The sequence below is a fragment of the Cryptomeria japonica genome, chromosome 3, assembly GCF_030272615.1.
Source record: "Cryptomeria japonica chromosome 3, Sugi_1.0, whole genome shotgun sequence".
In the NCBI taxonomy this organism is placed as follows: Eukaryota; Viridiplantae; Streptophyta; class Pinopsida; order Cupressales; family Cupressaceae; genus Cryptomeria; species Cryptomeria japonica.
Window position 1 is genome coordinate 408,680,292 of NC_081407.1, and position 17,371 is coordinate 408,697,662.

The 17,371-nt window shown below is 35.2% G+C and overlaps 1 protein-coding gene across 6 annotated transcripts in view; it reads left to right on the forward strand.

Annotated features, from left to right (window-relative positions):
* The first annotated feature begins 3,077 nt into the window (after positions 1 to 3,077).
* LOC131035073 (uncharacterized) overlaps positions 3,078 to 17,371 on the forward strand; it is a 220,322-nt gene continuing 206,028 nt past the window's right edge. The window contains exons 1-8 of one of the 6 annotated variants that reach the window (XM_057966695.2): positions 3,080 to 3,231; positions 3,375 to 3,502; positions 3,838 to 3,882; positions 4,077 to 4,094; positions 7,222 to 7,391; positions 7,490 to 7,550; positions 7,684 to 9,130; positions 9,307 to 9,338. In XM_057966695.2, the coding sequence (XP_057822678.1) occupies positions 7,222 to 7,391; positions 7,490 to 7,550; positions 7,684 to 9,130; positions 9,307 to 9,338 (1,710 nt within the window). In that variant the 5' untranslated portion in view covers positions 3,080 to 3,231; positions 3,375 to 3,502; positions 3,838 to 3,882; positions 4,077 to 4,094. Of the gene's footprint in view, positions 3,232 to 3,374; positions 3,503 to 3,837; positions 3,883 to 4,076; positions 4,095 to 7,221; positions 7,392 to 7,475; positions 7,551 to 7,683; positions 9,131 to 9,306; positions 9,339 to 17,371 lie in introns of those variants that run through there. The other 5 variants (XM_057966697.2, XM_057966696.2, XM_057966694.2 and 2 more) reach the window with 5 other exon arrangements.

Below are 17,371 nucleotides of genomic sequence, written 5' to 3' on the forward strand. Positions count from 1 at the left end.
GGGTTTTCTCATGGCTGAGAAGAGAGGTATTTATAGATTTTCCAAAGCCAAAGCTGAGGTGGCAGGAATCAACGGTGGAGATTAGGTTTGGAGAGATCAATGGTAAAAAATGAGGAAAGTAGAAAGGAGGTTAAGAGATAGGACACTTGTCATCCCTAGGGGGACAAGTGTCAAGGAATTTCCAACAAATGCCAAGAAGTAGGCAAGTGTAAAGGGGATAAAAGACATGTGGCAAAGGTGCCATGTGTCCTCAAGGGAGAATGGACACTCCAAAGGAGTTATATAAGGTTAGTTAAACCCATGGTTAGATTTGGATAGGTTAGGCTAGAAGGTGGTTAGGTGTAGGAGACATGTGATTTAATTTAAATTAAAAAATTCAAATTAAATGAGAGACACATGTGAGATTAATTTGATTTAAAAATTCAAATTAAAAGTTAAGAATAATTAAACGAAACAAATTAATTAACCTTGTCCATTTAATAGAGAAATGAGGAAAATGATTTAGAAAGGAATGAATTTAATAAAGTGAACCATATAAATAAATTATTCAATTTATTTATAGGTAGAGGAATAAGAGGGCTTCAATTTATTAAATAACTTTGTATTTAATCAGTTATCTCTAGACCAATTTCTAGTATATACATTAACGCCTCCACAATTTTGATCTCTGAAATTATCTCACCTTATCACTCTGCTAGTCTGCCTTTATCTCTCCTTAATTCACCTTATACCTCCCTCACCTTATCGCTCCATGAACTCCTTATATCTTCTGCTCCTTATCACTCCACATGTCTCCTTTTTCTGTCCTAAGCTCCCTTATCTCTCCACCAACCATGACCCTGCCTTTATTTCTCCTTAGTTCACCTTATACCTCCCTCACCTTATCGCTCCATGAACTCCTTATATCTTCTGCTCCTTATCACTCCACATGTCTCCTTTTTCTGTCCTAAGCACCCTTATCTCTCCACCAACCATGACCCCGCCTTTATTTCTCCTTAATTCACCTTATACCTCCCTCACCTTATCGCTCCATGAACTCCTTATATCTTCTGCTCCTTATCACTCCACATGTCTCCTTTTTCTGTCCTAAGCACCCTTATCTCTCCACCAACCGTGACCCCTTATCTCTCCAACTGCACAGCTCAAAACAACCTCCTTATCACTTCGATTTTTTGTATATGTTGTGCAAGGAAGAGATTTGAACCAATGACTTGCCCATTCTGGGGCTCGTGACATTACTGTCACACTACGAGGTGGGCCCTAAATACATTCTTATTATTGAATATTATTTATTTGGTAATTTATTCTTGTGAAAATAATATTTATGTGAAAATTAGTTATTCCATTTTAATTTAATTTATTGGTAAATAAATATTTATTAGTTGGAAATTATTATTTAATCCATATATATTTATGAAAGAAAGTAATTATTTTTAAGAATATTATTTGGGTATATTAATTTAATTTTTTTATTTTATTGATTTATTTGAATGTGTAGGATTTTATGTTATTTTAATAATTAATATTAATTATAACTCGAGTGTTATAAATTGATTTATAAATAATTATTGTTTATTGTTGTTTTAATTGTATTTTTAATTTAATAAATATATTCCTATTAATAGATATCATTTAAAGAGTGATTTATTATTGTACATGTGATATTTTTAGTGTGAAGTTATCTTGAATGAGAATAGTGCTTTGTTGTGGAACTCATTGTTCTATCTTGACTGAACTAGCTGTTCTATTTTTTTGGATAATTTTATTTAATTGAAATTAATTATTTTATGGTGGAAATTATTTATTATTTATGATTTGTTATTTTATTATTTATTTTATGTTATTATTTTGAATTATTATTTTATTATTTATTGGAATGGAGTTAACCTTTAGTTTTATTTTTGATGGATTATTATATTAAAATTTTTAATTTAATTATTTATTATTTATTTTTTTGAATGAGAGTTAATTATTTTTAGGGGATTATTTATTTATTCTTTGCTTGCTTGCCAAGTGGGAGTTAACTATTTTTAGGGGATTTTTAATTAGTAGGAGTTAATTATTTTTTAGGGAATTAATTATTTATTCTTTGCTTCTTTGTCAAGTGGGAGTTAACTATTTTTAGGGGATTTTTAATTGGTGATTTAATATTTAATAATGATTGTTTAATTTTTTATGGGGGTTTTTATTTGAAAATCAATTTTAAATTATTGATTAAATGTTATTTTTATGATTTTCCAATTAAAGTTTTTGTGCATGTTTTTTTGTGAGCTTTATTTAGTTTTAATTGATTTTTAATTATTATTCTTTATGAGAGTTTGTTTTATGACTTTTTGTGAAGTTTTTGGGAGGAATTATTGTTGGAATTTTGTGAAGAATTTTCTAAGGGATTTTTGTGAAGAATTTTCTAAGGGATTTTTGTGAAGTAGATTTGGAGGAAGGTTTGTAGCTTTTTGAAAAGTGGATTAGTTTCTTTGAGCTTTCTCTTTCTTCACAGGGTTTCCAAGTAAATTCCTATTTTCCAATTTTAATTTCAGTTTAATTTGTATTGATTAAATGAATTATTAGAAAAATTTGAAGATGTGTTATTGAATATATTTACTATTTTAAATCAATTATTTAATTTATATTTTTAAAGATTGAATTTTACTAAAGCCCCGACTTCTTTTCTTCTAATCTATAATAGATAAATAATACAGTATAGATTAAAAAGCCTAATTCTTCCTCTTACTTTCTTTAACTACACTATTGCAACTTCCAATTTTTTTATTTTAATATTAGAGCTGACAAGTAGGTTCGTAATATACAATTTTACATCATGATAAATAAATTTAACGACTCGCTTCCATTCGAAGATGAATTGGGAATCATTGACTAACCGTTTTAACTTTTAGTCTATTCCTACAAAGGCATTCCAAATAACGCGAGTCTTAAAATAAATGAATGGTTTTAATAATATCTACAAATTTATATATCCAAAAATAATAGCAAATTTTCTTTGCCTACAAATATCCTCCAATAAATATTACCCAAAAATACATAAATAATATCTATTTCCTTTTTATTCTATATTCAAAACGTCTGAAAATGATTTATAAAGCCAAGACTTGTATCCTAAAATGCTTTGAAGCGCGCGTTTGACTGCGATCGCTTCGCTTTGCCTGCCTTTTCTCTTCTGAAAAGGGATTTTCTTTGCCTGCCTTTTACAAAGTTCCTCTGCCTTTATGAATGGTAAGAAGTAATAAATGTAGCACGTTTTTCCTCTTCTGTAATTTTTAGTAGTATTTCTTTTTCAGTAAGCATGCAATCTAATTGATTCTTGCCTCTGATATCTCTTCCTCCATTGTTAACGTTTTTAACTTTTATACATCCAGGGGCAGCATTATAGCATAAGCGAGAATTTATGATTTTGGAAATAAAATTAAACTGGAATCTGGAAAAATACCACAAAACTGTCAACAGCTTTCCTAGTAAGAATTTGAAACTGAAAACCTGAAACCAGGTATATTTATGCACAGATATTGAATATATATATTTTATAGATTAGGTTTGAAGGGAAAACTGATTTCCATTGACAAGTCTGTGGCATTTCTCGCAATTGAATCCTGATAAAATCAACTTGCTTGCTTCTGGATTAGACCATGTTAATTTTTTTGGCAGAAGCAAGCACATTGATTATTATGGACTGTGGAAACTTCATGAATCTGATTCTGATAAAATATCAAAATTGATTCATATTGACAAGTCTATGGCAATTCTAGCAGTTGACTCCTGATAAACTATCATAACTGATTTCTAATGAATCTTCTACTTGCTCTAATTACCTCTGGTGAACAGAACATCACAAACACCGCAAAGACAACCACTGCTCAAACAACATAGGTTTTTTTAATTATTTTATCTAAATTAGCTTTATGTTTATCCCCATTCTACTTCCTAGAGTAGATGAATGCTTTATTCTCATCCTATCTAATAGAACACGCATATTCCTATTTTTTTTCACTAATACAAAATTGGCCTCATTGTGGCATGTCACTCCTCAATTGCTTCGTTCCCGGCCAATTCACATATTGAAGGATGCTAGATTGTGGCAGGTACCTTGCAAGAGTCTCTTATCTGAAGATCTTTCCATCATACCAAATTTTCCACTAGAAGCTTGCTCTTAGGCTTTTATCCCTATCTAGAAGCCATTATTCTCACAATGCAACTAAATTAGCTTGCAACTGAAATAATTTAACTTTCAACTACTTATCAAATTGCATAGGACAAAAATGCTAGTAAGTCCTTGCTCACCAATCATTACTATAAAATTCAGTGTTTTAGTAGATCTGTTCCAATGATCACATGAACTCTTTGCACAATTTAACTGCTGATTTCATATGGATGTTCTTTGTTAAGTTGCTTACGTTCATTCTGAAATGTCTTTATTCGTTTACAGTCATCAGTATTAAGTACTTAATGATTCTGACGATTCCAACCAATAGATCCAATTCCCTGATAGATAGTCTGAGGTTCCTTCCTGATTTCCTGATTCTGTGATTTCAATTCCAACCTTTATACTTTCATACCATTGATTCCTTTTCCTCTAATGCCGGGAATCTGAGATCTCAGAGACTCCTTCATCACAGTAGTCAACTCATCAAGGTGACATTGATATTTGAGCAAAGGCAAACCTTAAAGATCACATATCGCGGGAGATTCCCTTTTATTCCGAGTATGAAGAGAGCGGTCTTAGTCTGGTCTATTCTCAAAAGGTGATGAGTTAACGTTCTTTGATAGTTACAATTCAGGCTTAACTATCGACCTAAATTACAACAATCACCCTTCCCTTTTTGCAAACCAAGATTTGGGGCAATATTGTTTCTAATGTCGGGTTTCTAATTGCTGCAGATTTGGAAAAAGAATAACACTTATTTTTCATTTGGAAATAAATAAACCTGGGGATAAAGGGACTTGAACCTTCAGGGTCTATAAAACCAACATTCCTTCCAAGCTTCAAATTGTATGCACGTGTTCTCTGTACCATGCAACAAGGTTACCCATAACACTTCTCTCCCACTTCATATATACCTAATTTATTCTATTACATGATAATTGGGCCATTTCTCTTCCAGGTGAGGGACGGCTAACTATTCATCTTTTCAAAAACAAAAAACAAATCCTAAAGGAAAACACATTTGACTGCACTTGGTCTGCAATTGCATTCATCCCAGCCTTTAGGAGATGCCTAAACTTCAACATTCACAGCCGCCATCTTCAGCATATGAGTTTCCTGCAAGACTGAATTCACTAACACAATGATTGGATCCTGTCTATAAAATACATCTTTGTATATACTATATATTGGCGCTACAATTTCTTGGGGTGATTTCCTTCAGTTCATACAATTTCAGAAATCTCCCGAGCAAACCTGACCTGGACATAAGATTCTTCATTCAAGGAGAATTTATGCAACATTTCTGCTGATTTGTTGAAAAACTCTTTCATGGAGAATGACTTGATCATCTTGAATCAGGTGTATTGGAGGAGTAGGAGATTATAGTGAATAAAAAAATAAGGCACTCTTTTGGATCTACTTTGATTACTTGATAGCTTTTCAGCCCTATGTAAAGTACGACGAGAAGCAGAGGATCTTCTGTTCATGTTGAGCAGTAGTTATTGCATGAATTGTGGTGTCTGTCTTGAATCAATGCCAGTACTGTCCATGTTCTGAGCCAAAGGTTCAAACCTTTCTTTGATAACCTATTATTGGATGATTTAACTGTTTTCATGTTTAGAAAATTTCAAGTTGTTTTTTTGTTTTCTTCAGAGATTTGGCCAAGATTCACAATTTTCAGCAGTCTTGTGAGTTCAGCTGTCAGATTTGGCCGAGTCTTTGAATCTCAGGTGCAGACTTCCTGAGGCTGTCATGGACTCAGATCTGTGATTATGAGTCTCAACTTGGTGAATGAAACACTGCTCTGATTATTGCTCATAACAGAACAGCTCAAGCTCTGAGGCAAGCCACTTCCAATTTCGAAGACAACCAATCTTCAGTTTATCAAGGGCTGGATGAGACAGATCACACAGTATCATAAAACAGTAATCTCCTTGTTACATTAGTTATGCCATACTTAATAGACTAGGAACCCTTTCCAAAAATAAAACAGTATGGGTGACACAGATCACTCAGTATCATAAAATTGTAATCTCCTTGTTACATTAGTCATGCCATACTAGGAACCTTTCCAAAAATAACTCCATCCTTTCTTATCTCTCCAAAACAGACTTCATACTTTATTCTTCATAAACAATCTGTCTACTTTTCATGGCTTTATGACTGTATTCTATCTTTCTAGATTAGATTTATGCTTTATTCTCTTTCTATTTTTTCTAGAATAGCTTTATTCTTTATTTTCATCCTTAGAATGGTTTTATCTTTATTAGCAGCCTATTCCCTTGAATCAACACAGGCAGAGGTCTCATTGATGTGCCTACTGCTGCTATAATTCTGCACGAGTTGGTGCCATTACAAAAGAAAATTTTTTTGCCCTAAAAAATGAATCACTATTGCTTTGGAAGGGAGTTATTAAAGATGGTCGGTGGGGGGCAAGGGGCCTATACTTCGTGGCAGCTGCAGAGAATTTACTGTTAAACATGAATATAAACCACATAATTATTTTTTCGTTTAATTTATATTTTCAAATAAATTTCTCACTGTTGAGTGCTAATTGTTTTTAACAGCCACTATTTAATGAAACTATAGAATCACGGGGACCATTTAGTGCCTAATAATTTTTAAATTATCTCAAATTTCAATAGCACCCACAACACAAATTCATGGTGCCCCCACAATAGAATTATTATGTTATTTGTTATCCTATTTCCCTACACGAATCGGGCTCAGAGAGTCTCATACACTTGACTTGTCCATCTCGTTTAAGGATTTTAGGTTGAGGCTCCTATATTGGTTTATTTCACTTTGATGCTTGTTATCGGGATAAAGAGTAAGAAGATGACCCTTAAGTTGAAACAAACTCTGCTATATTATGCTTATGTTTTTAAACACTTGAATTGCCTTGAAATAGGAGTGTAGTCCAGTACTAAGTTTATAACATTATAGACTGTTATGATGTATTAGGTTGACAACATTTCTTTTGATACATTCATATTAGAGAATGTAGTAGATACAGATAGGAGAAACTATTGAATGCTCTAACATGCTAGTTGTATGTATTGCAGATGGCTATTCCAATTCTACAACCTGATAGATTTGTTACAAGTTCTATGCATAATGCCAAACTACCCCACTTGAATGGCTTGCGGAGATGTGACAATGCAAGGTTAAATGACTTTGGAAAGCATTTGCCATTATTGTCAATACACCAAAAGAAGATTTCTACCAAACAAAGGTGACAGCTGGACCATCATCTTTTAGTCATTTTACAGTTATTGCACCTTTAAGTGTAATTTCTTGAACAATTTGATGTGTATAGAAAATTGCTTGTAGGAAGCTCAATGGAACTTTTCTGGGTTCAAACGATTGTAGATTTATTGTATCAGCCATTGGGGTATGAAATGAGACCTTCTCTCTGATTCTAATTTAGTTTGTGATAGATGGAATATATTTTCTGTCCTCTTGAATTCTTTTTTGATTGGTGATTTGTTTATTTTTTATGAGGAACTACTTAAACTGTGCTACAGGGTGGTTCTAAAGATGGTATTACAGAGAGTGAGACTATGAAAGCTGCACTGGAAGAAGCCAATGCAAGAGCAGAAGCTGCAGAAAAGGGCAGGAAAAAAGCAATTGATGAATTAGGTCGAGCTGAAGCCAAACTCCAGGAATATGCTGCTAATTTGGTTAGCAATACTGAGTTAGCTGTAGCTGAACTTAATGCTGCTAAGGATACTTTTCACCAACAACTTCAGCACCTACTTGATGAGAAACTGGCTATAAAATCTGAGCTGGTACTTGCAAAGCAGGATGCTATTGATTTGGCCGTACAAGTTGAGAGGTTCGCAGAAATCGCTATCCAGGAAGCCACTGCCCATATTGTTGACGAAGCCAATTTAAGGGTGTCTACTGCAGAAACTTCTGCTGCAGAAGTAACTCAGCAGGTGGAAGAAAAACTACGAAATGCTGCTGATGGAATTGTTTCAACTGTGGTAACAGAATCAAAGGGTGCGATGAACAAGTCTTTAGCCATTGCTGAGGTGGCAAGAGAGAAGGCGAACCAAGCTCAGGCAGCCCTTGCCGAGAGGTCAAATGTGCTTGATAAACTATTCAACTCTGAATCTTCTAATATAAGTTTGAAAACTACTGTCCATGATCTGGAAAGGGAGTTGCGGCTATCCCAAAATAAAGTCGAAAGATTGCAAGCTGAGTTAAAGGCAGTTGAAGCTCGTCTAAATGCTGCGGAAGCTAGGGCAGCTGCATCGGATAAGGCATTGCTGGAATTTCAGGAGTCTGCCAATAGGGCTTCCTCTGCACAGGAAGAGGCTGCAAAAAATGCATTAGACTTTTTTAAAAAAGCATCAGCAGGAAGGGAAGAGGCACTATTGAGGACTTATAAACTTGAAATGGAAAGTATGGTATCTGCACTTGATGCTGCAAAGAAAGCAGAAAGCATAAAGGAGAAAGCATATCTCAGAAGGTTTGAAGCTCTTGAAAGAGCTCTAAATGCTGCCGAAGCTTCTGTAAAAGCTTGGAAAGAGAGATCACAGACAGCAGAGTTGCTTTTGCATAAGGTTAAGGAAGGTGAAGGTGAAAGCCAAGAAACAGAGTATGTGCTAAATGGAGGGAGAATGGAATTCTTGATAAGAGATGATAAAAAAAGGTGGAACCTTTTGGCACATGGTCCTAGAAGAGAAACACCAGAATGGTTGGCTCAAAGGATGGATGGTGTTTGTCCGAACTTTCCTCCCATTAAGATTAATGTTCCTGAACACAGGATTGAGGCTGCCATACCATTGGATTTGCCTAAAGTGGAAGAAGTATGGTCAATTGCTAAAGAAAGAACAAAAGAAGATGACATGTTTACAAAACGAGCTGTTGAACAAGAGATTATAAAAAAACAACGAAAAACTCTGGAACGTGCGTTGCAGCGAAAGACCGTTCACAGACCAAGAATTCCTGAAGAGACAAAATTAGGTTGGAATTTGCATTTCAAGGTTTCTGTATTTCAAATGTTATAGTATGTACTTGTAAGGTAGAGCCGATTGTCTTTTCCATGTTATTTAATGAAACAAAGATCCAATATGCTCTTTTTAGTGATCCTTTTTTTGATTAACGATTTTAATTTTGTGGGTTGTTGGTTTTCTCTGCAGAACCTGGTACAGGAACTGGGCGAGAGATAGTGGTATGTGATATAGATATGTTAGAATATTATATGTGGTTTTCTGTTAACATTGCTTGGGATTTCATTTAAGTTTCCTGTTTGTCTCAACTCTCAAATGATTTGGGATCTTTGTACCTTGTTATCATGTGCATGCCCTTAGAATTTCCTTTGCAATTTGAAGGGAAACCTGAAATCTATTGGAGTTAATAAAATTTGAGATCACTCCTTCCTGTTACTTCTATGCTATGAATTCAGGGATCTGGCAAGAATTTGGTCAGGATTCATTCTATGATAAATTTCAATTCTGCAGTCAAGTCTTATTTGATCGTATTTTAAGGCAGGTCCACCTCTCAAACTAAGTACCACTTTATTATAAACAGGACCTAAAACCTTCCAAAAGTGAACAACATAAAGGCATAAAGCAATGGCTTGGAACCCTATAATGTATCTATTTATGCATTTCAATACTAAAAAAAATAAAATTTGGACCAAATCTATCAAAGGTTTGCATATGTATCCAAATATTTGAAAACTTTAACTGTGATGACTCCTGCTTGTTTTGTTTTAACTTTCAATCGAATAATATATTTACAGTGATAAAATAGAGGTGCATAGAATAATGGTACATCCTAGAAGTCTGCGAAATGTAGAGTGCTTGATAGTACACAAAATAATAACCAAATCTCACCTGGTGAATATTTATACAATTTAAAGCATATCTTTTGAGAATATAAAACAAAGCAATTGAATGCTCCATGGGTCCATACTTGCTTGTTATGTATCAACTATCAAGAAATCCTAGAGATTGAGTTGTCAAGATAATACATGAATAGAAGAATCTTTCGTATCCCCTGCAGGACACGGTGCCATGAGCTCAACAGTTGGGTTGGATCCAGTTATTATTGTCATTTATATCCTGACCACATCATTCAGGTTTTGGTTTAGGGTCTGTCATGTCCCAGCCATTGCTTTTCTCTGTAACTGGTGGGTTTGCTGAGATGACAAGATTGAGTCTTAAGCTCTTAGAGGAGTGAGTTAGCTTTCAGACAATGCAAGGGGCCACACAGACTGCCTCTGGCGACATATACTAAATCTGCACCATCCCTGGGTGATAAATGCAAGGTAATCTTAAAAATAGAAACAGTGCAAGAGGAAAGGACAGATATGCAAGAGTATATAAGTGAAGAAACTAAAACCAACCCTCAGTCCTTCTTTGGGCAAAAAGGATTATGAAGTGAAGAAATTCAAACCTGAAAGTTGTGCTGCTTTCCAAGCTTGGTTTATATCAGTAGAAAACATCTTTCAAAATGTGGGACTCAACAAAAGAAAGTCCCTATTAGTGGGCTATACTTCTAAGAACAACCTTCAACTGGTTCAATAGCTTTAAAAACATAGCTGAAATCATTAAACAAATCATTGATACTTAAACTAAAATCAAGTATGCAATGGCGAGGGATGACAATCCAATTGTAGATACTTTGAGAACAACCTTTGAGTGGTTCAATAGCCATAAAAGAAATGCTGAAACCGATAAACAAGCCACTGAAACTTGGAGTAAAATCAAGGATGCAATGGCTGATGGATTACCATTCAATTGGATGCACACTAAGAACAACACTTGACTGGTTCAATAGCCTCAAAAGAAGAGCTGAAACCAGTAAACAAGCCATTCATACTTGGTGTAAAATCAAGGATGCAATGGTCAGGGGACTAACATCCAATTGGAGCACCTTAGTCGCTAAGTTGCTTGTTCAGGTTTGGGTTCAAAGTTTGTGATTGCAATATTGTGGATATTTTTCCCCTAGGTTTGGGTTCAGATAAAACCATTCAATATATATATATATATGTATGTATTTGTTTGAATATGCTAAATGTAGTTCAATATAGTATTATGCTAAGGTAAAAAATAATTGAAGTAAGCAACATGGGAATGTAGTAAGAAAATCCACTTGAGAAGAAAAAATGATAATGTAGCAAGTGACACGGGAATAAAAACACGACCTTAAACAAGAAAAATGCCAAAAACATGGGAATACATCTTTTCTCATGTGGATGCCACACCATGGGCGAACCCCTAGCCGTCTTGGACTTGAACCCATATCAGAACTGTATTTATGTAATATGGGGACCTATATAGGAGAATCCAGTAACATAGTTTAGGAGCCTTTAGACAAGGATTAGGGTTCAAACAGGCAGGCAATGCTTGGGATTATAGAGAAATAACAATAAACATGAAATTTAGTCTACTTGGTTTTCTATAAAATTATCAACTTCTCAAGTTCATAGAGGGATTGAGATCTAACATAACAGAATATTCAATTCTAAATATTTTCAAAACTTTAGTCAAAAACTATTTCCCTAGCTCTTAAACCCCAAGCAACGTTTTCAGCCTCACTCCAACAAGGAGAGTAAGCTATTGTTGAAAAGAAAACATATCAACATAAATTAGAAAAAAATCAATACTAGAAAGAATCTTTGCAGCCTAACAAGAATTTCAAAACTTGGTTGTTCAATTTATATCAGTTGCAATTTTAGAGAATGAGGACTTGCAGAGAGTAGTGATCAGCCCCAAAAGAAGGAAAAAATTATATTTGTTGCAGTTTGCAAAGACAATAAGACATGGAATTGAACCTCAAGAAGGTAGTGAAAAGAAAAATCAACCTAAGTAAGATTTAGATTAAAGTGTGAATAGGTCCTAAAGTCCTAATGGTTTGATAAGGTACCATGTTCACACCAACACCGCCTCTTGAGTGCAAATTAGGGAGGCACTAAATTAATGCAAAAATGTGAAGTGCCCCAAATATAACTCAAAGGCTACCTTCCAGTGACTCTCATGAGGATCATGAGAATAATGGGATACAAGCCCAATAGAAAAGGTGATATCAGGAAAGTATGTGTTGAATACAAGAGACTGCCCAAAAATTGTTTATACAAAGTGGCATCAATGCTTGGTGAAGTGCAAGTGGTAGTCAATGTGACAACTGATTGAAATGGGTTAGGAGCTAGCTTACAATCAACCTTGCTAAAATGATGAAGTAGATAAATGGCACACTTCTGTTGATGTATGGACACACCCTTCGTAGATTGAAGAGCTTATAGACCAAGAAAGAAGTGCAGGAGCTTGAGATTTGTCATCTCAAAGTGCCCCATCTATGAGTGTCATATATCCTGAAGCATGGAGGAGGAGCGATTAGTGAGAAATAAATCATATATGTACAAGACCAGATTCAAAAGATTAGCACCATGCCTTTGAATATACACCGTGTGTTCAAAGTGGCAACGCATGAAACTAGATGCAAGTAGGAAACCATCTATCTTCTCATACCAAGGGCTAGGGGCTTGTTTGAGACCATACAAAGAATTTTGTAGCCTACAAACAAGAGAAGAGTTCTACATGAATCTTGAAGCTGCTCCATGTAGATCTCTGCATGAAGATCACCATGCAGGAAAGCACTCTTCATGTTCTTTAGGTAAAAAGGTCAACCTTGAGATGGACCGAGAGAAATGATAAGGCAAATAGAGTCCATCTTGCCTACAGGGGCAAATGTCTTGGAGTAGTCAATACCCTCAATCTGTGAAAAACCCTTAGCAACAAGATGTGCCTTGTATCACATAATAGAACCATATGCTACTTGCTTGGTGTGGTACACCCACTTGCACTGAACCATCCTTAAGGAAGAGAAACCAAATTCCATGTGTGATTCTTCATCAAAGAAGAATACTCATCCATAGCATGATCCTACATTAGAATACTTGAAGCCTCTAGAAAAATCTATGAATTAGTAGATATAGAATGACTGAGAAGACTAGTGCCACAAGATAGAGAGTTGATGTGACAGGAAGTCATAGGATCACCATCTAAAGATCCAACCTTGAAGAGTGGTAGGAAGCGGAAGTGGTGGAATAGAACCATCATTTGAAGCATCCTCCAATGTACATGTATCCTCATGAGATAAAAAGCTGGAGTAGGTAGTTAGGAAGAAGAAGAGGATGTCGAATCCAACTACGGGAAAGACTCGTAAAAGTAGACATCTTTGCGAAAGCAGACTTCTCTTGTGGTGGATCAAAGAATCGATAAGCTTTTACATCCTCATAATAGCCAACAAAAATGAATGGTTGAATCTTGTTCTCTATTGCCTTACACTGGTCATCTGGTATGAATGCCCAAACCTCACTACCAATATCTTGAAGAAGGAAACATTAGGATTTATATTGGACCAAGCCTCCTTTGGGGTGATATTTGTAATTGTCTTGTGGGGAATGTAGTTTTGAATATATTCGGCACAATTGATTGTCTCAACCCAAAAGGACGGAGCCATAGATTGAGTTTGAAGCATACAATTGGTCATCTCCTTAGTGATTTGTTCTTGTGTCTAGTAACTTCATTCTATTGAGGAGTAAAAGGAATCACACATTGATGATGAAAGCCATGGTCAATGCTATAGTTTTGAAATGTCTAGTTCAATATTCCCCCCATTATATGTGTGTAGATGCTGAATAGAAGAACCTAATTGCTTCTCCTTGAACATCTTGAATGTTCTCAAAGTGGCAAAGACATCACTCTGGAAGATGCTTGGTCCAATATCAAGCCCGATGTTTCCTTCTTCAAGGTATTTGTTAGTGAGATTTGGGAATTCATACAGGATGGTCGATGTAAGGCAATGGAGAAGAAGAGTCAACCATTACATTTTGTTGGTTATTGTGAGGATGTGAAGGCTTATCAATTGTTTGATCCTACCATGAGAGATATCTACTTCATAGAGATGTCCAATTTGATGAATTTTTCACATAGTAGGATTCTCCTTCCACTTCTTCCTCATTACCTTCTCTGCCCTTTTTAATCTCATGAGGATACCTATGAATTGGAGGATACTTTAAATGATGGTTATGTACCAGCACCTCCTACTGCTCGTGTTTTGCCTTGGTGGGCCTGCAATACTATTCATGAGGCAAGATCTTTAGCTAGTGATCCTATGGCTTCTTGTCACACTCACTCTTAGCCTTTTGGCACCAATCATTAGAGTCATGCTATCTATTGATTCATAGAGTTTTTTATAGGCTTCAGACATCATTGATTTGGTATTCATAAAGTCCATTGAGTTGTGTTTCCTTTAGGCATCACTGATCTGTAACTTTTCTAATTAGTTTTTTTGTCTCTACTAAATTAAAAGCTTCCATTTCAAGAATTAACACCATCTGAAATCAACATCTAATGAGATAGTTGGGAAAAAAGTACTTGGCATTCTATCTTCATGAAGAGGAGTGATGAATGTCTATCTTCATGAAGAGTAGTGATGAATATTGAATGAGTACTTCATATTTTTTGTTTTTGCTAATGAACTTGTAAATACCCAAACTATATGTATACATGGAAAAACAGATCCAAAAATAATTAAACAATTATCAACCAAGTGAATGAATCCTGGTTTAGGATCTACCCACAAATTTTCTTTAAAAACTAAGATTCTATCAATCATATGAGAGTATATTTATGAATGTAGAACACAATTCTTCTACTGAGAGGGGGCCGAGGGGGAAGGGGTGAATTAGTAGAAGAGATAAAATTTAGATTCTGAACCAATTAAAAGTTTTGATGAATTTACCAAAACTTTAAACTGAAAACTGAAAGAAATGCAACTTGAAACTGAAGTTTGAAAAGAAGCAACCATACAATGAAGCAAATGCACAAGAAATACGTGGAAAACTCAGGATGGGAAAAACCACAGTGAAAAATGCTGCTAGGATCTACTGTCCTAATCCATCCTCACGAATAAAATGGTTTACAATACTTTATGGGTACCAACCCTAAGGAATCACCCAATTCCTTGCTAAAGAGCACCAACTCTTGTTGTCACAAACTCTTCAATCTGAGCACTAACCCAGCATCCTTGAGGCACTTACCACAGGATGTTACAAACAAGTTTTTACAGAATTCAAATCTGCAACTTTAAACTTCACAAATATGAAGATACACAATTAAAAACACTGCAAACTGAATAACATCACCCTTCAGATGTTTTGGACTGATCTATACAACATAAAAATATCAATCTCCTCATAAATCTTTACAGATTCAGTACCATCAGTGACTTAGAAATTCTGTTTACAATCTCAGACAATATGCAGTCTGCAAGTCCTGTTCACATTTGCTTAACACAACTTCATCAAACAAAATATTATTAACCACTGTATTATCAAACCTTGTTCACCATTTAAACAATGTATGCTTGAAACACTGTCAAAATAAATAATTTGCATATGTACTGTATACCTCAGAGTTTGAACACTTGTTTAGATTTTCTTCAATAGATCCTATACTCCATTAATCACCCAGAAATAGTTGCAGGCCCTTGCTTATAAATCATAGGATTGCATGTCTATAAAGGCACTTTTTTACTTTGCTATAGCAATCAATTATTAAACTCTCAACCATAGAACTCAAACAACAATTAAATAGTATCTCTCATAGTTGGAAAACTCAGGCTCACCACGGACTTGGCAGCCCAAAAATTGGACTCGTACTTGGACTCAGCAAAATCAGGAAAGGACTCTGCAAAAAAGAAAAGCGTAGTTTTACAAAAAAACAAAAAGAAATTAGTGCATTTAGAGAACATAAGAGCCATAATTGAAACATTATGTAAGAACCTCAAAAGGCCCTCAACTGAGACAACTAATGCTTTGCTGAACCTGTTGCGTTTCAAGTGTGTTCTTTGCAAATAATGACAGCAAATAGAATTTTGACAATCTTAAGCACAAAAAGCAACTAATGGTATTTGCTGGAAATCAATTTATATTCAACAACACTGATCAAACCCTCATTACATCCGTTCATCATTTATTTAATACTCAAATAAAAATAACAAGCAGCTAGAGAAGAACTGATAAATACCAGTATATTCTGTTAAAACCCTTATTTTCCTATTGCTGGTCATGCACAGATTTTATGACAGCAAGCTGCAATTTATTTTAAACTGACCCGAAATACTCGCATGTTAGCCCGATGGAAAGACATTGGCAAGGCGTCCCTTCTGGCATTTGTTTTCGGAATTTTTGGACTCCTCCTCAGCAAAAATCGTACCCTTTCAAGGAAGAAAGGTACGACAGATCAGCAAGCTGTACATGCACAAAACCCCCATCTGTCACACACTTATTCCTCCTTTGTTCTGACTTTGCGGCTGCAATCAATCTTTTGCATAAAAATTAATAAACCCCTTTCCAATCTGTCCAATCTTGGTTTCTGGATAAAACCAACTGAAAGAGCAAGATTAGCTGATATTTCACAAGCTCTGATGCTGTTGCACAAGAATCCCACGTTTTCCTGTACCGATACCTCTGATCACTGCAGAAGAATCTTCTGCTGAAACCCTAGGCCAAAACTCCTTTCAGAGCTCCAAAGCAAATTATCCAAAACTTAGCATAATGAAAGAAAACCTAAAATCTTCTTTAATCATCCCCATTTAGGGTTGGCGCAATTCCCAAGAAAGGTGCGATTTGGCCTTTAATAATGTTTTAACTTTTATTATTTATTTTTGACTATTGAAGTGTCAAAAAATAAATCATTTTCCATTTAATATAAAACTGGCCCCATCTGATGAGAAATAGATCCTCACTTAAGTTATAACTTAAAGTGACTTTTAAAACATTAAAACATTAAAGTTCTCCATTTAATATTTAATTAAAAATAATTAAATATTAATATCTCTCTAAGTATTCATTAGAAATGCCTGCCGTCTGAACTGGAGACTGCCAAACTATAATCTGTCCTTGCCCAACCTATTGGCTATAAATAGCAGGACTGCTAAAAATAGAAAGTATCTCAAACGGAGTCTTGGAGACTTCAAACGAAAACCAGACCTGGAGTGCTCGCTCTGAAGATGGCGAATCAAACTCTGGAGGACCCTCTACCCAACCTCATCAGCCTACGAATGTCAGTGATAGGCTAATCTACTCAGCTGACAGATGTCAACTAGAAGGGGACATCACAGTCCGCCCCTCCTGAAATTGCTAGTCCTCAAGCAATCTCAACTTCGGGTGCTGTAAAATTTCCTCGCTTT